The following is a 19404-nucleotide window of genomic DNA, read 5'->3' on the forward strand; positions in this document are numbered from 1 at the left end:
GCAGCTGGGATTTTTTAGAGAAACTCCCGAGTACAGCGGTATTGGATCTGTCAGGCGGGCTGCCTTCTTCCATTGATTGCACTACATCGGTGTGCTTGTGGTGCAGGTTCTGGAGGGCCCGCCACAGGGCCGACCCCCCGAGCCCCCGCCTCCTGGCGCCCCCTGCCGGCAAGAAGCCTGCCAGGACAGGTGGCAGAGGCTGCAGGACGGATACCGTAAGCTGCAGAAGGTGGGCACAGGCACTCCTTCACCATTTTTACCTCCTCGCCTTTGCTTTACTGCACGAGCGGCATTCTTGTGGTGAAAAACGCTGTGGTCTCTTTTGTCTGTTATGTTTGTCAGTTGTGTGCGCTTGTGTGTGTGTGTGGTCTCTGTATGTTTGTCTACCTGTGTGTACTTGCGTGCGTGCGTGCGCCTGTGTGTGTGTGTGCATGCACGCATGTGCCTGCCTGTGTGGTGACTCCTCCGGAGCATCCTCTGGTGTGTGAACTTTCGGGCACTCACTGATGATTCTCACACCTACGAGCCTCCAGCCACCAGAAGCTCGTGGTGAAATCAAATTCAAAGGCGCATCCAGAAGGCGATCAATGTAAAACAAAATGATACTTTAATGCAGATATGTTGCATCACATCACATGATCACCTGTGCATTTTTTTTTTATTTACAATTAGAAAAATATCTCGTACTCACTAAAAATTTCTTGACTGAAGGACTCATCAGATCACAGTGTAGGCTTTGAACAGAGCTGAGAGCAGGTAATTTATTGGTGTATGTTTATTTTGCTTGGAGAAGCACTGCTGCATTTCAGTCTTAGTAACAAGAGTCGCATACACAGACATGACAGCTGCATGCATGTCAAATCTACCTTGTCATGTGTTCCTAATAGTAATGGCAGGATTCTCAGATGTAGCGAACAATGCTTTTACCCAATGTCATGCAGGCCCTGTGTTTGTGTTTGAAAGGCTGTGCGCTAAAAATACGTTCACAGGAAAAAGGATCTATAAGAGACGACAAGAAAGAAGCAATTAATGGACCCCGATTTGTGACTCTGTTACTTAAACTGCTTGTGTAATGAATGCATTCACATAATAAAGGGCCATTTACATTATTCTTTATAATTTGAGGTAATTTTGAGTTTGCACTGTGCAAATTTTACCTTCAGGACTAAGCACACTCCCCAAATAAGTAATTTCTGCGTCAAAAAAGTGCATTCATCGGGCATCTAAGTAAAGTATATTTTCGGCTTCAGGAACGCCATTCCAAACAGCCCGAGCTTCCACTTTTGGGGCCCGGGCGTCCTTGCTCACCGTGTGGGCCTTGTGTGTAGGTGAACCAGGGCCTGGAGGACAAGCTGCTTCGGGTGGTGGACCGCTGTGAGACGGAGAAGAACGCGCTCAGCCGCGACCTGCAGGAACTGACAGCCCGGCTTGTGGATGCACAGCTGGCCTTGGCACAGCTGCGCGAGGAGAATGTGAGTGTGCAGCCCTGTGTTTGTGCCTGGAGCTGTTCATTGACTGGCTGATTGAGTGTGCATGGACAGTATGTACTGGATGCACCTGAAACTGGCAGCTGAGTAGGTTTGGTTTGGTTTATGGGGTTTAACGTCCCAAAGCGACTAAGGCTATGAGAGACGCCTTAGTGGAGGGCTCCGGAAATTTCGACCACCTGGGGTTCTTTAACGAGCACTGACATCGCACAGTACACGGGCCTCTAGAATTTCTCCTCCAAAGAAATTCCAGCCGCCGCGGCCGGGATCGAACCCGCGTCTTTCGGGTCAGCAGCCGAGCACCATAAGCGCTGAGCCACCGCGGCGTCGGCAGCTGAGTAGAAAAGCACATGGAAGCAATATGTGAATTGGATATGCAGCTGCAATATTGGCTCCTGGCATAGCTCAAGTCATGTATTGAGGCAAAAGCCTTCAATGGCTCATGCTCGCGGCCATGACTCTGTCTGTCGATTCGTAACATCTGAAGTGAAAGTCATAATTAGTCATTACTAGCCACAAGTCATGACTAACTAATTAACCGGGAAAAAAAATCCTAAAATCTTGTGCACGGCGAGAATCAAACCACCATCCTTCCATTCCATAGCCGAGCATGCTAACCGTTATGCTACGTCGACTTCCTGCCAACACATATGCAGTTCTTGTCTAGTGTAAGGACGCTGGAGAGCGTTACGGGAAAGGCTTTTGCCTCATCACACTTTAGATTACCAAAGTGCCCCCTCGAATTTTTTTTATTCTGCCTGAGAAACCCTAGTAATTCCCGTAAGTGTCATGTTTTGCATGCTTGTCATGGGGAACAGTACTCTCGTTAACATTTGAATATCTGCCACTCATGTGAGAAGAGAAATATAAATTAGAGTGTTGGCAGGGAGTGCAGTTTCATCCACTATGTGAAATTCTACAAAGTGTTCCATTTGGTGCAGTTCTATGTAGAGAGAGTCAGATCATTTCTACCTGTGTACTGTGTTGCATCATCTTTTTAGTGAACAAAATTGGTTCAGCTCTCTTTTTAAACTAGACATCGTGTAGTTTCTGCCTAAATGTGAGGCACTCATTCTTTTGTTAAGTGCAGCACTGGCAACATCAAATTTCACTATGATTAAGTGACTTAAATTAACTGTAAAAGACATCTTTTTGAGTCTGAGAAAAATAGAATCGAAGCTGCATTGAGTCAGTGGGAGTGTTTCTTTGCTCCCTTGCATCCCTATTGTTAATGAAAAGCAAGCAGCTGTGTGAACACCTGTTGCTGTGCACTGCCCCCTTGCCCTTTGTCAGCACTTGCGACAAAAGCGACATTTGAAAACAGCTGTCTTCTGTTTGAAATGATGGCTGTAGTGAGAAAAGCAGTGTGAAGGATATAGAGTGAGCACTGGTTTTGTAGTTAGTGTTTTAGCTGTGTGCGAGTGCTTTAGCCTGCGCTGTTATTGGCCTTTCCCCTTTTTTTGTGTGTATGCACACCCTGGCAATATTCTGAGTGCTGTTTTAACGGCTTCTGTGACCACGCCCCACACTTGATTCTGTGGGCTGCTGTCACGCATGTGACTTCAGGAGTCGGGATAGAGTTTTGTATTTGGCATCTTTTAATGCCCCAAAAGGTTTTGATTGCCAAGGCATCATAGTTGAATGCCAACAGCGCAAACGACGCAGACAAAGTAGAAGAAGACACAGGACAAGCGCTGACTCACAACTGAAATTTTATTCAAAGAAAGTAGTACATTTTATAGAAAAAGTGGTCAACTTATCAGCTAGTAAACACAACCCATGTTTCTACGTGGCATCAAGGTATGCCACCTCACTGTCATATAATGAAATAGATGGCTTACTGACGCATAACCTTGTTTTTTTCCTCATGTGATATGCTTCCATAATCTCACGTGTTAATTGGGACGGGTGTTTGTAGAGGATATCACAGTAAGGCAATGAAGGAAAACAAGATTGGCAGTCTCGAACACGGTCAACTAGATTATTAGATTTGTTAGCTTCCAGATTATTTGCATGCTCTTTCAAACGTGTATTGATGCAACGCCCCATCTGCCCTGTGGCGCCTTTCATTCCTTGCAAAAAGGGTGTTGTATATCGGTTGCCACTGTCTTGCGGTAAGGTGTACATCGGGCAAACGGGGCGCTGTGTAAATGTAAGGCTGTTTGAGCACCGCAACCTACTCGGCCGTGACTCGCGAGACAACCTTCCCGCACACTGCCGGGTTTGCAAATGCACACCCCTTTTCCCAAAAACTGACGTGCTTTTTTTCCACTAAGATAAGGTGACCCGGGAGCTGATGGAAGCGTTCTTTATCCGAAAAACCGGCAAACGGTGCGTGAGTGATCCTTCAGTGCCCTTGTCAGAATTGGAATTTAGGTACTTAAATAACTGGGTGCACACGCGCGATGCCTCTGTTTAGATTATCTTGCACGCTTGCACGTAATCTGTTATGACGTACGCAGTCGTGGGTGGTTTTTGTATATATTGTGTTCTGTTCTTTCCAATAAACCTTAGTTGCGAGTCAGCGCTTGTAGTGTCTCCCCTCTTTTCTGTGTTTTCTGTCTAAGTTTGCGCTGTTTTTTCCACCATGAATTCACACCAACTAGCCCAAATGTCTGCTTTGCTACAGTAAATTTTCAATCCCAGCATACAGCAGCCACATTTTGGTGGTCATGAAACGCAGAAATGCCTGTTTCTTTTGCTCTTTTTTTAGATTTTGGTGCACATTGAACAATGTGAGGAAGTTGAAATTAATTCAGAGGCACTTTTTTAATATAAAAAGCCACCATTATTGTAATAATCCATGGTCTTCCACCAGAACGTGCTTCATAGCCATGCTCTTTTTGCATGTAATGTGTTCCATAGTATTTTCAGGCTCCCAGAGAAAACCTATTTTGCTGCAGTGTGGCAATTCTGATATGGCATTCTAAGGGTGTTGTCTTGGCATGAAGGGAGATCGTCACTTCAAACTTATAAGAGGTGCCATCACAATACTGCGCATGTAACCATTTTGTTTTTGTGCCTGTTGAAAATTGGTTTGTGTTCAAACGAAAATTTTTGTTGCACTCTACACAGCAGGCAGTTGATCCTAGGGCATTTTGATGTCTTCTTTATCAGCAATGCGAGGATAAGTGTCGAGTTGAGAGCTCTTGTGTGCTTGATGGATTGGTCACTTAAAGCTCTAGGGACAGGACAGAGTGGAAGTAGAGACATCATTCCTGGCGCATTCAACTTGGTTCTTACATTCTTGGCTGCTTTGTTCAGAACATGTTGCTCCATGTTCTCTTTGAGTGTATAATGATGTTTCCCCCCCTTATGTAATACCCCTTGTGGGTCTTTGAGGGTATTGTAAATAAATAAATAAACAGCTAACTCAAAATAACCGACACTTTGCAGGAGCAGTACCGGAATGACTGCAGCGTGGCCGTGCAGCTATTGCAGTGCAAGCCTTCCAACTTTGTAGCCTCCAAGTACAGTACGGTAAGATTGCCCTGATGTGTCAGTTAGGTGTTCTGCACTAGCTTCTGTTTTGACAGCTCTGTTGTATGCAGGCACTGAATCATGTTAAGACTTTTGCCCGCATCGTGTATTTAGTGCGACTTCCACTGAAGCTTTGTTTGCATTAGTTGGGTGCCAGATATGGCTGTCCGTAGGCTGCTGGTAGTGTGAGAGAGTTTGTGCATGGGTTCAGTTTGTAACTACCATTATGACCACATTCCTTCCAGTACTTGTGGCGAGCGTAGGTCGTTGCCCTCTCAATGCACTACTCAGAAGTGCAGGATAACCTGTTCCTGCTCGTCCATTCCGTACAAGTACAAGGGCATGTGAATTGCGGCTTAATGTGCCGAGGTCTTGGGTTCAGTTCCCATTAGTGTTCAGGTTGTCTTTTCTACAACTTTCTTTCAACTCATCTATCGTATTTTCCGGTGCATAAGACGCGGCTTTTTTTCGAAAATCTTGCTGGTGCGTCCTATACAAGGGTGCGTCTTATATGCGAATTTTTCATCTTTTTTTGCGAGTTCATCGATTACTCCGGTTCATGCTCAAGCTTTTTTCACCTAAAAAATATCACTACCAATAACGCGGTTGTAACACGGTTAATACTTCAATACCGGGACCGCCGTGCGCGACATTCTAGGTGATCTTTATCATGAAACGGCGGGGATGACGACTTCCGGGATCACAAACGCGCGGCTGTTTCGGAGGCCCCAAGCAAAAGTAATGAGAAGCGCCAAAAGATGGTGACAATCGCGCTTCTCGCCATTGTCAAGACAAGCCGGCGTTCTTTTTTAGTCACCCTTTGCACTTTTTTTTGCTCCGTGTACGTAGTGCATGTTTCAGCCGAGTTGCTTCCAGAAATGGGTGAACCTTTTGATAGCGCATCTGAAGATGAGGACTTCGAAGGTTTCAAGTAGAAATAAAATGTTGTTATGGACATATGGGGAGCTGTATCATTTTTTCTTTCTTTTTTGCTAAAACGTGGACGGGTATGGCGTGAGTGTTGCTTTTTTCGATCACTTAGCGTTGCTTAAGAATTGCTCACAGGTACGATGCATTTCGCGATAGTCGCGCAAGCGTGTTTAATTAAGCCTCACTAGCCTAACTGGGTAAACTGGGGTGCGTCTTATCCACGGGTGCGTCTTATATACAAACTTCTTCAGTGACAGCTTGCATATACGGCAGGTGCGTCTTATACACCGGAAAATACGGTACGCGGCAGACAATGCTTGTCAGTTGTATGCTTTACTTAAATGTGCAAGACTACACTTTACATCTGCCTTTTACTGTTTGTCGCTTCCATTAAGTACAGCAGTGTTTTGAGCATCGCCATTTATGTCTTTGCCCTTTTGTAGCACTGCACCTTTGCGACAGCAGTTGTGTGAAAGAAGCGTTAGTTCTTTTCAAGCACATTTTTGTTTTCAAGGCTGTGCGTTGTTGTTGTTAGCCTTTGAAAAGATGGCACATACCCACACTGGGGGATGTGCCAAGAATCAGGAGGCAGAGGTTGCTATTCACATGCTAGTGTTGTTTACAACGACCTTTCTCTTCATTCTTTTGTTCTCCCACAACGAGTGCTTATGTGCTGAATCCACCGTGTACCGCAGCTTCCCAATGAACTCCAGGAGAAAGTGCGCAACCACCTGGGGAGTAGAGCGCAGCGCACTCCACCCGAAGCACGGGTGATTCGGGTGCCCATGCCCACCTTCCCACCCACAGCCATGGTGTACTCAGTGTCACCCGAGGAAACGACGCCCACACAACAGCAGCAGGACGGCAATGGCCCCCTGCCTGACTACATCAGCGCTGCCGTCATGGCCAAGGTTTGTTGCAGCCTGCTTCTGCTTGCCCTGTACTTTCTTTGTTTTTTTTTGGGTCAGCACAAAACCTTTGGAGGTACCTTTCACAATTGTTGCCAAAATCGGTGGAAGGAATATTGTGTGGTATATTCCAGCTAAAACTGTGCCCCTGAGGACGAGTGTTTGATTATACTCCACAACGTTTTTGGCAGTGAAGCGGAAGGTACGGAGCCGAAATACGTCCTCTCTTTCTACAAAGTGGAATGTAATCCTGGCTTGCGGTTATTAGTTTTCTCTTAAAACATGGCATCTTGTTAATATTCATTGTTTAAACAACTTTAAACGTTGAAAGTCAAGGGAAAAAAGTGTTCTTGACTAAGATAAATTTCCTAGGCAATTGTAGTTCCAAGAAGCTTCAGTAGATGGCACAAGCTGTTCCAGCGACAGAATGAAGTTGCCGCTAGGAGAGCAGTGCACCAGGCAGCCAGGTGCACTGCCATGCTGCTGAACTGTTTGGTGGAATGGCACAGTTTACAGACACTCTGTCTCTGTAGCCTTCTTTTCACTGCCAGGAAAAGCTGTTGACAAGTGTAGTGTCTCGTAGGAAAATGGTACTGATGCAGCTGCATGGACTGGCAACATCTGATGTTGTGGCATGGAAGCTTCCCATAATTTGCATCATCGAGCACATTATACAGCACCTGCATATACTTAAAATGTCAATACCCTTTGTTGTAGGCCTGTGTGAATATTCAGTGAGCTAATATCCATTCAAATTGTAACATATTTTACATATGGTCCTATTCTAATGCTTGATGTTTGAAATCTTGAAGTATTTGTCTCAAGCAGATAACATTTCTGGAACTCTTGCTTCGTGTGGTTCTGGTTCAACATACCTCCTCTGCAATGGCACCATGGTGCATGCAGCCAATGCCCCGACTCTATGCACACTTTCTAGCCATACGTGCACAGCTGGTCTGTGCATGCGCGCGGCATCAGACGCAAGCAGCCGCGAGCGCGTTGCGCAGATCTGTAGCTGCCATGTGTCAGCATCCATGCTACCTATGGCACGCATGCACCAGAACCGGCATAGCAGTGTGCACTAGTTAGAAAACGCGTGGCTTCCTTGACTTCCGTGGTAGAGCTGTGCACGGGCCGCAAATTCTAGCCCGCGCCCGGCCCGAGCACTACACTACTGACGGAGGCCTGGCCCGGCCCGACACTGAAGAAACCTAAGCCCGCCCGGGCCCGGCCCGAGTTAAGGCCAGGCCCGGAGCCGGCCCGACCTGCAAAACTGAAATTGAAGTGACGATGAAACAGAAAGAGATAATTTAAGGAAAATTAGTGTATTTCAATGTTTTTAAAATTCTCGGCTCTCATGGTCTAGAATACTACAGGAACCTTGCTACCCGGAAACCCGCAGAGCTCTAAACTTTTGACTGAAGGCTAATTCACTCTGGTGACTCGCGGAGGCACTCAAATCGTCACGGAGGGGGCGACCCCAATGAGTCGCCAGCGACATGTTTGATGCCCGATTTCGCTGTCCTTTGTGACGAATCAAGTCGCGCGACCTCCGTGCATTCACGTGACGGCAACTAAACTATGCGCCTACGCAGGTAACCATGGCAAGCAAGAAGATAATGGCCACAAAAAGTTGTTGTTGCCACACGAGCGAGAATCCTGTTGTCCCGTACATGTGATAATGAGCCACTCCACTCCCCCCCCCCCCCCCCCTCTCACCCGGCTCCCGTCAACGCGTGGCGGAGGGTACTTTTGCGAGTGCCTTCGGTTCGACACACCTCACCTTCCTTTGTGCAGTGTCATTTGGGCTCCTGAGACCACTCATGCGGAGATTAGTTTCGAACCTAGGGCGGCTGGAGCGACGCAGGAGCAATTGCGATCGCGAAGCCCGGCTGGCCCGTCCGAGACAAATATACCGTGGCCCGAGCCCGGGCCCGGGTGAATAGACTTCCGCAAGGCCCGGGCCCGGCCCGCGGGCCGGGCCGGGTGCGGGCTTTCGGGCCGGCCCGAGCCCGTGCACAGCTCTATTCCGTGGCACGAGTCTGAGCTGACTACAGCTGTCGCAGCCAGTCTGCTCTACTTAAAGTTCGCTAATCAAGCCCAGCGGAGTGAGCACAAGAGGAAGCTAGTACGAGGCCCTGTTCCGATGCTTGATGTGGGGTGGCAACAACCATGGAGTCACCACTTTATTTGTTTATTTATTTACATAAACTGCAGGCCCATCTCGGGCCCATGCAGGAGTGGGAGTGAGCTTCAGAGGATTGTTGTTTGTCACAGCTGATGCAAACTGAAAATCACTGGATCTTCAAATGTAATGGGACATGTATTACTTTGTCAGTGACCGCGAAGTGAATGAATGGGTATTGCAAGCTTCTCCCTGCAATGGCCGTCACCTCGCATCACAGCTGAGACACTCTAATTTTGCTGGTAATGTTAGTATCGTTGTTACTCTAGATGTCCGCGGTAGAGGACGGCAGTACGCACACACATGCTCTCTTTCTAGGTTGTTCAGAGAGTACACCAGTGAGCTGGTTATGTTCTCTTCTTGTGGTTTCCCAACCTGGGCATGTGCAAGGCTTGCAATTGCTACAAATAAGGTGGACAAGCGTCCACCAAACGTGACTTTTGGCCGGTTTGTGCCGGGAAAAGGAGTGTCCACCGGAGTCTGTTGCTTCCCGCGTGCAGGTGCTGGAAGAACGTGCTCGCGAGCGAAGACGATCCCACCCTTCCAAGGGAACCCAGGCCTCACTGTGTTGCAGCACTCGGTCTTCCACTCAGTACTGTGCCGGTGATGGTGCAGTACACCAACAGCGCACCACAGAGACACTCATTTGAAAAAGAAAAAAAAGAGAAAGAAAAGAAAACAAGCTTTCCACACCCCTACAGAGGAACCTGTGTTGAGCTAGTATTACGCTATTTATTTGCCAGAAATAAAAGTGCACAGAGCCTTTCTTCTGGGCTGGAGTGGTCTTTGGGAAAGACTCTAAGCTGCCCCGTTTTGAGCAGTTGTCCACCTTCCAGTTTTGGCTGCATGTGTCTGTGATAGATACAGCGAGATTTGGTTTGTGGCGGAATTTTGTTTCTTGGAACGAAACTGGTGCGAGTGCTTGAAATTCATCGTCACCAACAGCAGCCTAACTACACCCACTGCAGGACAGAGCTTTCTCCCATATCCCTCCAATTAACCCTTCCCTGTGCCAGCTACGGCCATTTTATCCCCGCAAACTTCTTAATCTTATCCGCCCACCAACTTCCTCTCACGTCCTCCCACCCTTGCATTTTCTTTGAATCCACTCCATTACCGTTAACAACGATCGGTTCTCTCTGCATTGCATGCACTGCCCATTTCGGCGTGATTTTGACCAGGATGACATTATCTTGTGTCTGTTCCCCTACACACTTTGCTCTCTTCCTGTCTCTTAACATTACACCTGTCATTTTTCTTTCCATAGCTCACTGCGTTGTCCTCAGTTTACATTTAACCCTTTTTTTTATCCCCATGTTTCTGCCCCATAAGTGAGTACTAGTTAAACACAGCCTTTATATAGTTTCCTCTCGAGGGATACTGGTAAACTGCAGTCCATGATCTAGGAGTACTTGCCAAATGCGTTCCACCCCATTCTTATTCTCCTAGCTATGCTTGAAACTATAGGTAGCAGTAACACCAACGTCTGGCCCACTGCAAAGGTGCCATGGCCAGGATGTTCTGCTGTCAAGCCCGAGGTACAAGAATCAAATTGGGCCACGGCAGCCTCGCTTCAATGGTCGCAAAATGCAGAAACGCCTGTGTACTGTGTAATGCGAGCATATGTTGAAGAACTGCAAGTGGCCAGAATTAATCCAGAACACTCCAATATACTCCCTCTTGTAGCTGACATGCAGCTTCACGACAGTAAACGTCCACATACCAATATACCTCAGTGTCTTTGCTAAAGCATACAATTTAGAGGCAGTAATGTGCTCATGATTAAATTACAAAAAAGATGAATTGAGGATGTGTGTCAGTCATGCATTTGTGTTTCGTTAGGTAAACAAAGGAATTGTAACACTAGTGCGCATCGCAGCTTTATAGTAAAGGGCTTTTCTCGTGAAAGAAAAATGGTGCGAGAGCAAGCTGTCTTCAGCGTGAGTGTGCACAGCTATGGCAACCACGCAGGTGTCGATCTTTGCGGCCCTTGCATTTAGCAGCCACTTTTACAAGGGCATGAGCTTGGACTGGCCAATGCATGTGACATGAAGGAAGGCAAGACACTTCCATTGCTGATGCAGAAAAAATTATTCACGACGTGGTTTGATGGACAACAGCAAATGAACAGTCTGAATGCCAAATAACTTTTTGCCCGTCTCTGACACATTATCTCTTAACAGTGAAAACTGTGCACCAGTCGTTAACGGCACAGGTGCAAGTAGCCGTCGGCACAGCCAATCAGGAGTAAGCCAGGACGACTAGGATGCCAGTCAGGGTGCGTGGCGGGCGTGCTGTCGCCCATGAGAGAGACGACGCCCACTGTGGTGCTTCGCTGAACCGAGTAGATATGGGGCACACCCTCTGCGTCACCACTGCAGACGAGTGCGCCATCAGGTGACGCGCTGCACCTGACGGGATGTCCAGACACCTTGTGCCCCTCGAAACGCCTCTTCTTGTTCAGGCGGTACGGCCGCTGCGCGTCGAACATGGCAATGTAGTCTCCGTTGGTCTGCGCCAGCATGGTGTGCGGCGACAGGCTCTCGAGGCAGGGGATGGTGTAACGCTCCTGGTACAGCTGACCCGACAGGCGCGCGCCCGAACCCACGTCCCAAACGGAGAGTGCCGCCTCGCACGAGTCTCTCGCGACCAGATCCCCGCTGCAAGCAAGTTCCTGTCCCTGATGGAGGCACAGCAAGTCCAACACCTCTCCGCAACAAACGGGAAACGTCCGAGCGGGCTTTGCTGCGGGATTCTGGCGCATGTCCCAAAGCTGCGCGACGTCCTTGCAGCCCACGAAGAAGGTGGACTCGTCGGACGCGTGCATGCGAATGCATGACGGCGGGCTCTGTGACGGACTGCACGAGAACAGCACGGCGTTCGACGTCGGGTCGACGACGACGGCTCGTCGGTCCCACCCACAACGCACTATCTTACGGCCGCATAACGTGAACCGGGCGCTCCTGATGCCAGCTTCCGCGCGAAGATCGTAAAGGCAGTTACCCGTAGTAGACTGCCACAGCTTGATGTGGCCATCGTGAGACGCGGTCAGCACAAGCTTGCCGTAAGGCTCCGGAGCCCAAGAAGTGGCTACGATTGCTTTATCGTGCGCTCTGATGCGGCGAAAAGACCTCGTCACAGCGCGAGCACAGTACTCGACGCTATCCCATCTCTCGTCGGAGATTACGAGCGACGTATCCAACGTTCCAATTGATGAAACGGGAGAAGCTGCAGGTAACGACTCGTTTTCTCGAGTATCTAGCTTCGCATGCTTAGGCAGCACGAAGGAGGAACTTTGTGACGGTCGTTTCAAGCTCGAAAGGCTCGCTTTAACGGGACGTCGATCAGTGGTAGGTGGAGACTCGGACTTGATCTCCGGGCCGCATACGCTGCTTCCTAGCCTTGTCGCTGACTCGCGCAAAGTAAGGTCAGCTTTTAAAAATTCGTATGCTTGTTCTGTAGCTTCCTGTAGTTCGGAGTTCCAGTCGGAGTCCTTTAAACCAAAGAAATCGTTTGGCCCGTTCTCGTCACAGCTCGATTCCGAATCACACATGGCAAATGTTTACATCGGTACTTCGTACGGACCAATGTGTACTTTTAGAGGATTGTTTCAAACAAGTAGGCAGCGCCACAGTAGGGCTATAGGCCGAGCTACGGCAGTTTCAGCTATCCAGCACTTTTTCATTTACGTCACCGCAATTGTTGTACGTCAAATGTTTTTGCGCAACATAACCGATGACGTATACGAAACGTGCGCTCTTATTGCTAGATTGCATAGGCTGTGTCCTCCCGCACCTTGTACTGCTGCTTTCATCCATTTGCGATAAGCAACTTCAAAAGTTGTTTTAGGAATTTTATAAACGCCGTGCGGGTAAATGCACTTTACTCAGCAGTGGCTGGTTTGAAAAACGTTGGCTTCACTGCATGGACAGTACAGTCAAACGGCTGTTGAACAATCGCTTGACAACAGACCGGAGAGAGATTTCGCTAGCGCTGTTTAGTTCCTGACTTCTTGCAAACGTGTTGGCAAACTGCCCACAATTTGTGCACATGGCTTTAAGATTAACGCATGCAACGCGCGCCTGTCACAGAACGGAAGAGTAGGACCTGTGGCCGGACTACTTTTTCACCAAACGCATCCTGTGCTCGTCCGCAATGCGCATTCAGAGTTAATGATCACATTCACTAATATATCGAGCACAATGCCAAAGCATCAATTAAAGGATTATAAATTTTGCTCTGTTACTTTTCTACACGATCGGCATTGCGTCAGATTGCTTCTGTAGTTGAACTGCCCGAGAACTCTTTCTTTCTGCGCTTTAGCGTATCTTTCAGTGGGTGTGCGCACAAAATGCAACGCAGAGGAGAGAAAAGAAAACCAACGCAAGAAAAAGAAAAGTTACAGTAACCTCGATGGCGGAAAGTTGACAAGCCACCGCGCCTACGAAATCGTCGAAGCAACTCCTCAGCAGACCGCGCTTGCCCACGCGGAGGACGCCAATTCATCCCCAGTGAGTGCAGCGGCGATATGCACCCGACAAACTCGGTAGCACTGTCGTGACGCACTCGCGAGTTGCACGGCGGCCCGCAAGCTCGGTGGAGGGCGGCTGGTCCGTACTCCTTGCCGCTAAGCTGGTGCTTCGGCGTCAAGGTTAGCTTCCCAATGCAAACGCAAAAGCGCCATAGCACATCGAGCTTGCAATTGCAACAGGCTGCTCTTTGCAAAGCTCTGCCGTGCGAGCTTGATGCAATCGCGAAACGGGCGCGTCTATCTTGCAGCGGCGCGGCTTCGTCGAGAGATCTCGCAGCTGCGCGATTTCCTATCTTCCGTGGCGCCGCTACCGTTTCGCGTGGAAAATCTCGCCGAGCGAGTGCAGGTACGGGAGGGCTGTATCGTGCCCAAGCGCGGCGGTGCTCGCGGCGTGGCCAGCGGTCGCTGGGCGCGATCATGGTTGCGTCAAGCGCGCCGTATACGCACCGCAACGCGTGCCGCTACGCTCACCAGCGAGCTGGCAGAATGCGCGAACGAGCCGTAGGTGCAATAAAGAGAAGCCGCGCAACGCGCTGAAAAAACGCGCGCCTTCGTCACGCTTCTCTATGCGGGGGGTGCTGCTGCATGGGCATCTCGGATCTCAGCCGACAGGTGTGCGAAACAGTACCGCCGTTCCTTCCTGTCATCACGCGACCGTCGACAGGAAACCCCTTTGCGGGCTTGGACCTCGTTCCCGGTATATCGGAGTGCATAAAAATATCGCGTCATCTGCTCGCCCAAAGACCGCGCTGTTCGTGTGATCTGCGAAGAGCGTATTTCTGTCATGTTTTTTTTTGTTTACTTTCTGAAACTCGCATGCAGGTGCTTAATTCACACTGTAGGTTGTGGATCTCTCTAAATCGCGAAAACGGTGCATGCTTATTGCGTGGAGGCTGAAAAGGAGGAGACATTTAAATGAAACTTGTCAGCTATGGAAGCTGCATGCGGTTACTCAGCTGAGAAAATCGTTGCGAGGTTGTTGCTGTGTCTGGTCTGTTGGTAAGTCTGCTCACATTCAACGAAGCCCACAGTGCACGTAAGACTGAAAAGGTCTTCAACTTGCAGTATGTGTTGTAGGTATCTTCTTTAGCAAGTATCTCTTGGCATTTTAATGTTTGCGCTGCATTGATGAGAATTGTTCCGTACCAGCTTAGCAATGAAGTGTGTGAAATTGTGGCTACTTGCCATGCAGGAAATGTAAGTTGCAAAACCAGTTAACATAAATTGCTTGCTGTACTCCATGTGTTGAAGGCGAAGCGTGGTTGTTGCTGTAACTCAGCACATTCCATATGCTAGGGCTTAGTACATGCTATAACGCTTAAAACTAGACAGGCATGCTAACCTACCCTTTCCCTGACATGCCTCGTATTCTGTTCATTTTTCAGCACCCCTCTGATGGAAGCATGCCACATTTATTATTAAAGTTATGTGCTCTTCGTACACAATGTTGCAAAATTCGTCCAGATATTTTTGTAGTCCTGTCAGCATCCGTAATAAAGGAAGGTTATAAAAAAAAAACCTGTTATACCAGCTGCAAGAGCTGAAATTGTAGGTGCACCTGTATGGCAGTGAATAAGAGTTTTATCCTGACTATTCTGATTATGCTTACATGACTACAAACTCTTGCAGTAGGCTTTACCTTGAAAGAGATCAATTCATAGTTAGCAGTGCTTTAAGTGAATTCAACCAGCAGGAGTGGGAGTGATTGCCGTTAGTTCAGTAATCTTCGAGCCTAGAATTCAAGGCTAGCATTCATCTGCATGCTGTTAGTAGAATTTTTATTGGATGCGGAGCAAAAAAGACGTGGTTGGAGAACTCTCTACATTGTTACATTTTCACATCCTTTTCCAGGCTTGGTGCAAAATGACAATGCTAGACGATTCTGTTAAATATACAAAGTTTTACATGAAATGAATATCGTTTGACACAAAAGGACCAAACAAAACAAGGTGTATTTCTGTAGTGAAATAAAAATGGACAGAATAAAATATTTGGACACTAGATCGTGTCTGGCTCTTTTACAGAACTGTGAGACTGTATTGGCTTGAAGCTTTGATTACACCTACCTCTTTGTCTCGTCATTAAATAATTAAAATATCCAGATATTTCTTGCTGCAGCTACAACTTCAGAAATGTTGCAGTGAGGGGCTTATTGATAATTTGCAGCTGTGTGCCGGTTTCGCTCAAGTTGCGGCTTCCTCTACTCATGGGTCCTGCAAGTGCCATTCTGGAATTTGCTTGCAGATCTATAAAATATGCAGCCACAGATGTGTGCAAATCAAATGCTCGTTCATGCAATGCTGTTTTCATTCTGTTTGGGTTATGTGAAGGAAGTATCACTGTCCATTTGTTAGAGGTCAAGGGCATCTGTAATATAAGTATAAGCAGATGCTAGGCCCTTTTTGTTTTGTTTGTTTTTGGGATGCACTTGCGTTACTGTCTCTCTTGTGCGTTCCCCAGGGCACTTCTCAAGGTTAATGATAGCAGGATTACTAGTGTTCTGACACTTGCTAACATTGGATTTCTTAGGCACTGTACTATTGACAGTGTTTTGTGACAGAAATGTTATGGTGAAATTTTTGTGTTGGTGCACTGTGGCAGTGAACAGAGCTACCACATTACTGTTTGCAGCTTAGCCATGAGATGGAACTCGGTAGAACATGATGTCATGACCACTCCAGGCCAGCTACTTGGCATTAGCTTACGTTGTTTGCAAAACTTGCGAGTTTGTCTGAAAAAAAACCTCCAAGCGGAAAAATGGCATCATGAGGCATGGCCTTCCTTTGAACATCACGACCAGCGTAGCGACCTTGAAAAATGTTTAAATCTTGCAGAATTCCTCCCGACATCTGAGCTTAGTGCATTTTGTTAACAGAGCTTTTCATCTTGGAGCTGTAAACGTTATTCTTGGCTGCCTTAGATGAAAGCTGTTGTGTAAACCATTTAGGCCAGTTTTTGGTTGGGTTAGAGCCGTTGCGGTGATTAACATGGAATGGAAGCATTACTTTTGTTATGCTATCAACGTGTAGTTGATGGTCAGCACTCTCCTGGTTTTCTTTGTATCTTTTTTTCCCCCTCATTATTTGGCAGTGTATACATTTTGTGAAAGGACACATTCCATAGTGTTGGACAGCCAGTATTACAGCAGCGTAACAGAGTGCTATAAGATCTCTCATGAGAGCAGCTGTCCTTGAGAAAGCAGTTACTGAGATCATAAAACATTTGTTCAGTCAGGACAAAATGTGTAGGTTCAATCTTCTAACCTCTGTTTTCCTTGCACATCTTTAGAACCTTTAGATACTGGCAGAAAAGATTGCGAGGCTGGTTCGGGGAGAACATGCAGCTAGCCCCAGAAATTCAGAGGTAAAATTCAGCTACAGCGTAGAACGAGCATTGCTGTGGGGATACAGACAGTCCTTCTCTCGAGCTCTCTAGTTCCTTCCTCTTCCTCCTGCCGATTTTTCGCTAATCGTTGATCGTGGGTGTGTTGGACTGTGTGCAGGGGGTGTGGTGGCAGCGATGGGCGGTGTCTGCTGCTGTGGTTGTGGGTGAGGTGGCATGTCCAGCAGCCTGGAGGCGCCCTCTTCGCCCCCATCCTCCTCCTCTCCCCCGGCCCCCCAGTCGGCCATGACCGTGGACTTCTCGGCCTTCGGGCTGCCCTCCTTCGTGGGTGGGGACCACTCGCAGGTGAGCGCTGCATGCTCTGCACGAGAGTCATGAGCACTGTCATGAGCAAAAGAGCAACAGTTTTTGTTTTTCGTGCTTCATTCTTTAGTCGTGTTTACATCGTGCGTGTTACATGGAAGTACATTAAGTTTTCTGTTTTGTATGTATTGTCATTTAGCTTTCATTTGTGTTTGTGTAGTCTTTGTGCAAGTGTACAGTTTCATCGTATCTGTTTGGTGCAAGATGGGCTAACGGTATCAGATTCTACTCATAGCTTGTGATGTTAGGCTGTTCCTGGAATGTCATGACTGCTGCACACACAAGCATTACACGTGTCTTTGTGTGTCCTTGATGTGTTCAGTTTGCTTTTTCAGTTGAGCATAATGCTCCAACTACCTGACCGAAAAGTCTTACAGGGTGGGGGGGGAGGGGTAGGGGTAGGAATGCACAGTCACGCAATAAACTCTGGCCGGCTGTAAGACGCAGCCATTCAGTATATGGCGAGTGACTTCGGTTGTCAGCTCAGCGTACAACTTTGCCCATTGAGCCATTTGCACTCCAAGCTCTACGCCCCTTGACAGGACTGTTTGTCGTTCTTGCCTTACCGTGTCGTAATATATTATATTCTCTCTTGACCGTTCAAGAAAGTATTTCTCATCGTGGTCCTCTGCCCCCTCTTCTAGGCCCTGTACCTGTTCCCTGAGGCCGCGTCCTTCTCCCCCAAGGACCAGGCCAAGGGTCCCTCCCCTCCGGCCAACCGAGCGTACGACCATGCGGGCGATGCTATGCTCAGTGCCATCAACTATGGGTGAGCCTCAACTGCTTGCCTCGGGAAAGCAGGTATTGGGAAAGTAGCCGCTGTTGAGTTGGTTATGGAATCATGTGCCTACTGCAGCATCGCTGGTGGAGACGAGTAGAATGCATAGTCTCCTGCCTAGGCCACTGGAGCATTTGTGATGGAAGTTTCGCATGATGGTTGAGTTAGGTGGGCTTTGTCCTGTGTCATGTTATGTTAAATGACATTGTTTGCTTGTTCTAGCCAAAGTGAAAATTTTAAAATTTTAGAGCAGTGTCGCACAAAAGTGTGAAATTTTCCACCTCATCACTCCAAGCGAGGGCAGAATGGCGGGTGGTCATTTTTGTGAACTTAGCTGTGACATCGGCTAGAATGGCCTTTCGTGAAGTAAGATGAGATGATGATGAGCAGTGTTTCCACCGGTCTATGTGATTCTGAGTGCCAGTGTGCTTTGCACGTTTTGCAGTGAGGATGAGGTGCTACAGGAGGGTTTCGAGGTGCCTTTCGGCTCTCTCGATGGGCTTCTGCGGCTGCCTCCTCGCCCAGCCACGGCCCCCGCCGACCCCTCGCCCTTTGACCTGCTGGGCGACAGCGAACTGCAGCTGTCGCCGCCACAGGCCTTTGGCACAGCTGCGCATGCCTCAGACACCGGTCAGTTGCATGCTGAACATGTGGGCCGTTGGTCCGCTGTGTTTGATGCGTGTTATCCTAAGGTTGGGATTCTTAAACTTTTTTTGCCCCACTAAACCCTCAACAGCCTTCAGCATGTGCCAAGGCCCCCCCCCCCACAATAGGTAGTCACAAGCATCAGAGTCGATGTTGCTTGTGAATGGACCATGTGTGCTTCTTTTTTTGCCATTTCATTCACCTTTGTAAGTATTTGTCTTTTGAAGCGAAAAGGTTCACTAGGCTCGTCAACACCGCGCTTCGTGTGAGCCACACTACAGTGATGTCACGCGGAGCGCAGGTGGCCGCTGCTGCAGCAGCCGTTGTTGCCGCCGCACGCTGACTCCGTCGTCTGACCGCTCCTCCTCGCCACCGTTTTACCCTTTGCCGCTACCACGCGGTCGCCGCCGCCGTCCCAAGAGGAGAAGGTTCTTTCGCAAGGCGTTGCAAGAATGCGTGAGCGGCTGCGGCCATAGAAGAGGTGGCCATCCTCGCCACCATTTGACCTTTCGCCGCAGCCGTGCGCAGTGCACATTTGAAAGGAGGGGTATACTATAAGGCACGCTTGTCCATAGAACAGGCGCAGACACTTGCCATGGAAGGAGGAGAAGAAACAACAGTCGGATGGCGCAGAAACACCGATCCAGAAGTGGCAGCTTGGCAGTTGGCTGAAAAGCAGCGAGACATTTTCGCTTCGAGATATCCAGGCTTAACCTTAGCTAAGCCAGAGTCAATTATTTGACTTTTTTTTTTTT

At 48.3% G+C, this 19404-nt stretch overlaps 3 protein-coding genes across 3 annotated transcripts in view; 2 read left to right on the forward strand and 1 right to left on the reverse strand.

Annotated features, from left to right (window-relative positions):
* The window catches only part of LOC149330824 (uncharacterized), a 166439-nt gene extending 156683 nt beyond the window's left edge, over nucleotides 1-9756 (forward strand). The window contains exons 5-9 of the mRNA XM_089561518.1: nucleotides 107-229; nucleotides 1329-1472; nucleotides 4884-4967; nucleotides 6593-6808; nucleotides 9491-9756. Of these exons, the coding sequence (XP_089417644.1) occupies nucleotides 107-229; nucleotides 1329-1472; nucleotides 4884-4967; nucleotides 6593-6808; nucleotides 9491-9640 (717 nt within the window). The 3' untranslated portion in view covers nucleotides 9641-9756. The remainder of the gene's footprint in view (nucleotides 1-106; nucleotides 230-1328; nucleotides 1473-4883; nucleotides 4968-6592; nucleotides 6809-9490) is intronic.
* Nucleotides 8790-12912, reverse strand: LOC149330830 (WD repeat-containing protein 25-like). Its single transcript, XM_089561513.1, has one exon. The coding sequence runs from the start codon at nucleotides 12541-12543 to the stop codon at nucleotides 11194-11196; it is 1350 nt and encodes a 449-aa protein (XP_089417639.1). The 5' UTR covers nucleotides 12544-12912; the 3' UTR covers nucleotides 8790-11193.
* Nucleotides 12913-13341: 429 nt separating this feature from the next.
* LOC149330831 (uncharacterized) overlaps nucleotides 13342-19404 on the forward strand; it is a 35407-nt gene continuing 29344 nt past the window's right edge. Inside the window, exons 1-4 of the mRNA XM_089561519.1 lie at nucleotides 13342-13501; nucleotides 17024-17208; nucleotides 17871-17995; nucleotides 18450-18634. Of these exons, the coding sequence (XP_089417645.1) occupies nucleotides 17080-17208; nucleotides 17871-17995; nucleotides 18450-18634 (439 nt within the window). The 5' untranslated portion in view covers nucleotides 13342-13501; nucleotides 17024-17079. The remainder of the gene's footprint in view (nucleotides 13502-17023; nucleotides 17209-17870; nucleotides 17996-18449; nucleotides 18635-19404) is intronic.

The sequence above is a fragment of the Amblyomma mixtum genome, chromosome 9 (assembly GCF_055824585.1).
Source record: "Amblyomma mixtum isolate Tamu chromosome 9, ASM5582458v1, whole genome shotgun sequence".
Taxonomy (NCBI): Eukaryota; Metazoa; Arthropoda; class Arachnida; order Ixodida; family Ixodidae; genus Amblyomma; species Amblyomma mixtum.

Bases quoted from the DNA above. Each gene is read 5' to 3' on its own strand.
- LOC149330830 (XM_089561513.1), bottom strand. From the start codon at position 12,543: ATGTGTGATTCGGAATCGAGCTGTGACGAGAACGGGCCAAACGATTTC.